We start from the raw sequence: 8085 nt of genomic DNA, 5'->3' as shown, positions 1-8085 counted from the left end.
GGGGGGAGGTCCCACCCCCACTCTCTCCTCCCCCGTCCCTTGCCTCTGCCTCAACTACCCTGCGTCGTCGCCTGGCACGATGGCCTTCCGCGCGGCGGGCTCCCCCACATCGGCCCCGCCCCGGCGACTGCTCCGCCTCGGCGGGGTGGATCTGCCCCTGGACACGGCGGCCTGGCCGGTGTGCCCGGGGGCCCGGTTCTTCGAGGGCGGCTACACCTCGCCGAGCCAGCTGCTCATCGCCCCTGGGCTCTTTGACGAGCTGGCCGCCGCGGCCGGGGCTCACCCCGGCGAGCACATCTTCCTGACTGCCAATGACCGGCTCTTCCGGGCGCGGTACGTGTGCCTCCTCCGCCGCTGCTGCCGTCCCTTTCCGGGGGCCGCTCACACTCGGGCGCGACCTGCTCTTTTTCTCTCTCTCCCCCCCCCCCCAGCCCGGATCCCCGGGCCGCCGACTTTTGCGTTCTCCCCGGCGACGAATTCTATCGGCTCTTTCCTTTCGGGAGGGCGGGCGTGCTGGAAGTGCAGCGGTTCCTGCCGCCGGCGCTGGAGGCGGCCTGCTTCGCCGTGCGCCCGGTGGGTGTGGCCGCCTCCGTGGATGATCGACCGCACCAGATCCCGTTCTCGGCGCTGGAGGCCGCGGCCAAGGCGGCTCTCGCCGGCCACGGGCTGCTGCTGCACGCGTCGGAGGTGCGACCAGGACGCCGGGTGTCTTTATCCTCTATGTTGCACATGTGTCTGACCATGTTCCCCGCCGGGTTGGCCGTTGGCAGGTTCTGCCACTGGCGCTGACCCTGCCGACCGAGGGGGCCCCCGCGCTGGAGCTGGCGGTGGTTGAGCTCCGTACGGACGCCGCCGTCGCCGGCGGCCGCGGGGGCGTCTCCCCATGCGGCCTGATCGGCCCGTCGACGCGGATCGTGCTGACCGCCGGGCCGAGCATGGACCTGCTGGACGCGCCGGTGGTCGTGGCCCTGGCACCACCGGGCGGCCCGACGGTCCTGGCCCCGGGCGCGTCGCCCCTCCCGGAGCAGCACCACATGGTCCATGCGATGTTCGCGCCGGGTCCCAACCTGGATGTGCTGCTCGCCCCGGCCGGCGGCCCGGTGGCCCGGCTGCTGGCGGCATGGCGCCCGGGCGCCCCGGACGGCCCCTTCTACGCGGCGCATGAGAAGCGCGTTTTCCAGATCCGGTGCGCTGTGAGCCCGCGCTTCGGGGGGGGCCGGTCTTCCGGATGCGGCCGTTCCCCCGGCATGGACTGACATCCTCTCATCAGTATTTGCCAGCGCAAGACCCCACCTGGGATATATCTGCGGGCGGACCGGCGCCTGCTCGCGTCGCTGGGGATGGAGCTGCACGGGCGCCCGGCCCGCTTGACCCTGTGCGACGCCCCGCCCGCCCTGGCCGTCGCGTGGGTCGACAGCCCCCAGGGGCTTCGTCCGCATGAGCGCCAGCGGATACTCAGCCAGCTGGCCGGCGCGCCGTTGCGCGTGGGCGACGTGCGTCCCGACAGCCCCACCGGCCTGCTCTCGTGCGATCCCGCCCTGACCCCCCGCCACGACAGATCGTCCACCTCGAGGAGCCGCATGCCTCGATCCGGGTGAAGCGGCTCATGGACCGGGACTTCCGCGATGTCCTCGTGGGGGTGGCATCTGCGGACGAACGCCGCCGGGTTGCCCCGCCGTCCGCCCCGGTGCCACTGCCGCCCGAGCCCCCGAAGCCGCGGCCCGTGTGCATCGCCCCGACGCCGGCTCATCTCCATGCCCGAAAGGCGCCAAGTGGCCGGCTGCCTGCGGAGGATGCCACGAGGCCAGGCCCGGGCGGGCGAGGCTGTGGCGAGTCTAGCCGCCACAGCAAGGCCCATCCGGGTGTCCCGGGCCGCCATGCGTCCGAGCTGAGTTGCCCCAGGCCGGCTCGACTGGGGACGCGCGGCCTCCCACCCGGCCCCGCTCAGCTCGGCAGCGCGGCTGCAGCCCGAATTGCCCCCACGCTCGAGAGCCATGGCGCTCCTGAGCGCACATCCATGCCCGCGGCGACCGTCCTCTATGTCCAGACGCCGCGCGGCCTGCCGGCCGACCAGAACCACCTGGTGGCCATCTGGCCGGATGCGGAGGACCCGGGCGTGGTCATGCTGGCCCCGGAGCCCCTGCCCCCGGGCACGCCCGGCACCGAGCGCACGGTCCTCGTGTCGCCGGCGGCCTTCCGGCGCATCGCCAGCCCGAGCGGCTGCCCGGTCGATGTCGTGCGCTTCACCAGCGGCGGGGCGCACCTCGACATCCGGTGCGTACTCCTCGCCCGTGGCCCTTCCAAAGAGACGCATGCGCGTGAACTGACCCCCCGCCCCAGTGCCAGCGACCGAGTGACGCGGTTCGGGGCCGCGATCCATCCCCGGGACCTGGACATGCTGGGCGGCTTCGGCCTGGAGCCGATGGTCCTGTCCCCGGCGCCGGACCTGCCGGTGGCCGAGTCCGTCGAGGTGTCCTTCGTCCGGGAGGGTGCCTCAGGCCAGCCGGTGGACATCCCGCTGGAGCGCCTGAAGCTGGACTTCCTGCAGGCGCACGGCGACGCCACCATGCGACTGGACCGGGTGCGTGTCCGGGCGGGCATGACCCGGGCCCCCGATCCGCCATGCGGCGCCCGCCTTCTGACATGTCGCCTGGCCCCTTTTCTTTTCTCTCGCAGCCGCTCTCCTTCAGCTCCCAAGGCGTCGACGTGTGCTGCATCGTCCGGCGGATATGCTGGCTCGGGGAGCCGGACGTGCCGCGGCCGGCTGGGCGCCTGCCGCCGGGCGGCGGCCGAGTCGAGGCGCTGACGGTCTCCACCGACGAGGCCCCCCTGGCTGCCGCGCTCGATCCCCCACCGCCGGCGGCCGCCAACTTGTCAGGGCCAGCGACCGCCGGCCGGGCAGACCCCTCGGCCCCTGGCGGCCACTGGCTGCTTGTCCAGCTCCCCGCGGTGGCGGGGGCCGAGGAGGACGGCGGCCATCTGTCCCTGGCGGCGGTCGCCAGCGAGCTGGCCAGTTTCCGGGCCGGCTGGGCGGCCGTCAGCCCGGGGGTCTATCGACGCCTGCGCCACCGGTTGCCGGACGGGACCGACGCCTTCCTCCAGTGGGGCGGGCACCTGCTGATGATCTAGTGCGTGGGGGTGCTGAATGTGTGCATGTGTGTGGCTTCCATGTGGCTTACCGTGTCTGACATGCGCCTCCCCGCCGCGGGTGCGGCCGCGCCCACGCCACCCCCAGCCCGGATCCGAACCCGAAGAGGCCGCTGTCGGACGAGCAGATCATCCTCAACCGGCGGGACTTCGAGCGGATATTCAGCCAGCAGACCTGCTTCTGGGCGGCGGCCACCGCCTCGCCGGCGCAGGTGGGCCTGATCGAGCTGGTCCTCTTCAAGAAGACGTCCTTCTCGCACTACGCCAAGCACGGGGACTTGGTGCGGGAGTTCCTGCAGAAGCTGGACGACTCCGTGCTGACCGTGGGACAGGTGCGTAAGGAGCGCGGGCCAGGAGAAGGGGGGGGGGGGGGGTCGAGCGGCCTCGGCCAGCGGGGAGCCCCGACTGACGCATGGAAGCCCGCCGCCACCCGGCCCGGGGCATGGTGTACCCGGCCCGCGGGGGTATGCCCCCTTGCAGGAGTTCGACATCTCGGTGACGGGCGTGCTGATGAGCATGCGCGTGGACCGGCTGATGAATGCCTACCTGCAGCCGCTGAAGTCCGGGCACCTGCTCACACGCGAGACCCCGGCCTTCACATTTGTCGATGCCGCCATCAAGGAGGGCTTCCGAATCATGGAACCGCCGCACACGGTGCTGCTGCAGCTGCCGCTGCTGGGCCGGGACCTGCGCCTGCCGGTGTCCACCAACATCAGCCCCAGCAAGGTGTCCCACAACTCGCTCATGGTGCCGGAAGAGACATTCATCTCGCTGGAGACCTACTTTCTGGAGCCCGGGCCGGAGATCCTGGTCAACGACAAGGGCAGCATTGTGTACGTCCCTCGGGGTGGGCCCCCGTGTGGCCGGGGTCCCGCTGCGTCGGGCCGCGAGCGCGTGCCTCCCTGGCGGGCAGCCTCCCCTCGCGTGCACCCCACCGCCCGGAGCCCGCCCTCCACCCCGCCCCCCGCCTGCTGCGCCCCGCCACCCAGCCGCACCTCCCTGTAACACGCCCCTCCCCGCGCGCCCGGACACGTCCGCTCCATCGGTCCCGAACCAGGCCCCAGAAGAACCCGAGACTGGACCTCCTGCCGAACCACGTGCTGGTGGGGATGAACTTCCTCCAGCGCTACATGACCGTCCTCCACCTGGCGCCGACCCAGACGCCGGTGCTCTCGACCCTCACATGCCACATCACCTCGGATGGGGAGTACCGGCTTCCGGACCTGGAGCCGGGGCTGCTCGAGCGCATGTTCTTCGCGAAGCTCCCCAAGGGAGGCGCCATCCCACTGATGCAGGTGCGCCCCGGGCGCCGTCGATGCTGCCCTTTGCCCCGGCCCCCTCCCTGGCCCCTGTCGGCGCCGCCCGGAAACATGCCCTAACCCGTGGGGATCCCCGTGGCCGATCGGCGCCCGGTGGCCCGCGGCCGCTGCCGGCCGGCTGACCGGGAAACCCCCTCCAATCGCCGCTGGCAGTTTGTCTCCTCGACGCTCGGGCCCTTCTTCATCAACTTCACGGCATCGCACATGACCGGCGGCAACCGGGAGCCGGTCAAGGCCGGTGTCGTGGTCCCCGGGGTGACGCGCATCCACTTCGACACCTCGGACTACGGGCTGACCCTGGTGCCGCGGCCCTTCGGCCTGGCCCTGTCCCGACGGTGCTCGACGATGGTGCTGGACACGGACTTCGTGCCGACGCCCAGCCCCCTGTACGCCGGGCTCATGCTCCCGCGCGACCTCTTCCAGTCGCTGCGCGAGACGTCCCGCTGCCAGCTCGAGGCCGAGTGCCTGTTCTTCGATTGCCGCGGCCGGCTGTTCGTTGCCCGGCTGGCCGATGCGCACGACACGCCGAGGGTCATCCGCGTGTGCGCGGACTTCGGCCAGTTCATCCGGGCCGAGGACACCCTCATGACCAGCCTGTACTTTTCGGAGGCGCCCACCCAGCTGGACGTGGTCCACATGCGGGTGAGCCTCGACCCGGCCGGAAGCGAGGCCGGCGCCGGCGAGGCCGACCCGCCCCCTGCAGCCGGGCCACCGGCCGCATCGCCGGCCGAGCCCGGTGCCCCGCCGGCAGGCACCCGCGCGCCGCCGGCCAGCGTGGCCCTGTCACAGCGCGACCTGCAGGCCGCCCTGGAGACCGCCTTCCCGGACGGCAGCATGGTCCTCTTGGAGCGGCGTGCCTTCGCGGCCCCCGGCGGGGCGCTGGTCTTCTCGCCGGAGCTCCTCTTCGACGAGTATAGCGCCCCGGTCGCCTGCGGGCTCTTCCGGCCGGGCCGCACGCGCTTCAACTTCCGCCTCAAGGGGGTGGCCCTGCCGCCGTAGCAGCGGGGCGGCCGCTGCCGGGCGCCGCCCGGGCTCGCGACAATACACATGCGCCTTGTGGATGGTGGGCCGGTGTCAGATGGTCCTTTTTTTTTCTTCCTGGGAAATAGCGCGTGCTGTCAGCAGGGCGGGGGCGGCTGCTCTCCTGGGAGGCGCAGGCGTGACCCCGTGTGCAGCGCACTGGGCTTCGGCCACCGGCATGGCCGATTTCCGGCGAGGCCCGCCCGGGGAAACTGTGCACGTCCAAGCACCCCCACGAAATCCCCCGACACACGGTGCCCAGTGCGCCGCATTCCCCCCGGCCCGGCTGGCCACCCACCGGGCTGGCAACTGGTCAACCGCCGGGAATGCGGCGCCCCATGGCCATGCCTCTGCGCGCGCGCGCCCTCGCCGGCCGCCACGCCCCCGGGACGCCTTTGGCCGGCCCGCTCCGCATGGGCAGCAGCAGGACACATGCACGCATGCACGCATGCACGCATGCACGCATGCACGCATGCACACGCTCATGCCCGCCGACAAGCCCCGGCACCCAGGCCCGGCCAGGGGGGCTCCTCCGCTGGTTGGCCGGCCAGCGGCCCGCGCCTCGGGCTGGGGCTGCGCCCCGGGCGGGGGCCCGGTGGCGGGGACAGGCGTGAACCATAACCGGTGGAGCTGCCGACATCCGCGGCCATTTATGCCCGCAGTCCCGCCTGCTTCCCATGGCCGCGTAGCTCAATTGGATAGAGCACCTGACTACGGATCAGGAGGTTGTGTGTTCGAGCCGCATCGTGGTCAATTCTTTTTGCCGCCCCCTCCAGCGCGGGAGGGAGAGGGGCGACTCGGCAGGCCCTTCTGTGTGTATGCCCACCCGCGGCACCACCAGGCAGGCACAGGGGGGGGTGGGGGGAGAAAAAAGCCCATCTGTGTGCACGCGCGGCCTGCTCTTTTGTCCCCTCGGCCCAGCAGCCCGGTCGGGCTGGGGCGGACCGTGGTCGCCACGGGAGCCCCACCGTGTGCACCCCCCCCCCCGGGCCCCGGGCCCCGGGCAAGCGGAGAGCCCCACGCCCCGCCCGGTGGGGGGAGCAATAAAACAATCTGCCCCTCCCCCGCCCGCCGCTCGGCAAGCCAAGGGCAGCCTCTCCGGGAAGCGACAGGGAAAGTGGCCTAACCAGGCCGCGCAAAAAGGCAAGCTGGCCCCAGCCAGGATCGAACTGACGACCTTCGCGTTATTAGCACGACGCTCTAACCAACTGAGCTATGGGGCCCGGCTATGATGCACCCAGCCTGGCCCGGCAATTTGATCGACCGCGCTCGGTCGCGGCGCACGCCCGGGCGCGTCCCAGGCAGGGCGCAAAAGAGGCCGCGCGGCCGGGCGGCAAAAGAAACCGGGGAAATCCGGGAATCGAACCCGGGACCTCTCGCACCCTAAGCGAGAATCATACCACTAGACTAATTTCCCACGCTTGCTGGGAGGGTCCCCGCCGCGGCTTTTGTTCGTTGCGCTCTTGCCGCGGCGGGTCGGCTTCAGCCTCGCCCCCCGGCCCATCGCCCACACGCCCGGGCGGGAGCCTGCCGCACCGAGCGACAGGGCAGCCACTCTGGCCATATGGCGTGGCCCACGACAAGGCACTCCCACCCGGGGGGGGGGGGGGGGGGCACATCCGGCCGCCGCCCCCCCCGGGGGGGCCCCCACCAAGGCCCGGGGCCCCCGGCGGGCCCCCCCCCCCAGACGGAAGAGGACATCTCGGCGCGGCCACCGGACCCCGGTGCCTGCCTCTCGGGAGGACCCGGCGTCGGTGTTGGGCCCTGGCATGGCCCCCCGCGTGGGGTCCCGCCAACTGGGCCGGCCTCGGCCCGGCAAACGTGCACCCCCGGCCTGGCCGGCTGCCGGCCCTGTCCCGGCTCCGGTCAGGCCCCACAGGAAGGGAGGGTTATCTACACAGACCGGCTGCCTGCCGAGCCGCATGCCGCTGCACTGGATCCGGCGCAGCGGCAAGGATTCCCGCCGGCGGCGCGCTCGGCCCCGAGACGCCGCCCGCACGGGACCGGCTTCCCGAGGGACAGACACACTCCGGAGGACGGCTCGCCGGCTCTCGAAGGAGGGGCCCCCCGCCCGTCCGGGTGGGGACCGTGCGTCAGTCGCCCGGACCCAGATGACGCCACCATGCCCGACACCATCCCGGAGCCGGGCCTGTCCGGACTGCCCTCCCGGTCGCCAGTCGATGTGGGCCTTGTCCCCCCCCCCCCCCCCCGGTTGCCGATCAGAGGCCCGCCTGCGCCGAGCACCCGCTCACGCCGGCCGAGGCATGTCCACTCGACAGCGGCACGGCCCCGCGCGCCTGGTCCGCGCCAATGTGATGGCCGCTGAGGCACGCGAAAAAATATAGGAAAAAGACACCCCCCCGCATGCGGCCATGCTTCGGGATGCACCGGCCCCGGTGCGCCCGCCGCACAAGCAGCAGGAGCACCTCCCACCCGGTTATGGCCACAGCCAGGCCCCGCTAGCCGGCGCTTTGACCCCGATCTCGAGGGGCTGCCTCGCGCGAGCCATTCACCCATCGACCGCCCCGGCGCCAGACCGCCATCTGCCAGCAGCCAGTGGCCGGGCGGCAAATCACACCCCTGCCGGCTGGCACGCCCC

At 72.4% G+C, this 8085-nt stretch overlaps 1 protein-coding gene and 3 non-coding genes across 4 annotated transcripts; 2 read left to right on the top strand and 2 right to left on the bottom strand.

Moving 5' to 3' along the window:
• Positions 1–79: 79 nt before the first annotated feature.
• On the top strand, positions 80–5465 carry H696_04152 (hypothetical protein; the record flags this gene model as incomplete). The annotated part of the gene is made up of 11 exons (XM_009498036.1): positions 80–333; positions 432–687; positions 771–1186; positions 1271–1493; positions 1559–2274; positions 2341–2581; positions 2677–3128; positions 3236–3479; positions 3628–3980; positions 4205–4442; positions 4620–5465. 11 exons carry the CDS (start codon positions 80–82, stop codon positions 5463–5465), a joined length of 4239 nt encoding a protein of 1412 aa, XP_009496311.1.
• Positions 5466–6165: 700 nt separating this feature from the next.
• On the top strand, positions 6166–6239 carry H696_04151. The gene has a single exon. It is a non-coding gene; the product is annotated as a tRNA-Arg (tRNA).
• A 396-nt stretch (positions 6240–6635) lies between these two features.
• Positions 6636–6709, bottom strand: H696_04150. Its single transcript has one exon. It is a non-coding gene; the product is annotated as a tRNA-Ile (tRNA).
• Positions 6710–6831: 122 nt separating this feature from the next.
• Positions 6832–6903, bottom strand: H696_04149. The gene has a single exon. It is a non-coding gene; the product is annotated as a tRNA-Pro (tRNA).
• Positions 6904–8085: the final 1182 nt, after the last annotated feature.

The sequence above is a fragment of the Fonticula alba genome (assembly GCF_000388065.1).
Source record: "Fonticula alba strain ATCC 38817 unplaced genomic scaffold supercont2.6, whole genome shotgun sequence".
In the NCBI taxonomy this organism is placed as follows: domain Eukaryota; order Rotosphaerida; family Fonticulaceae; genus Fonticula; species Fonticula alba.
This window is presented reverse-complemented; position numbering and strand designations above follow the sequence as displayed.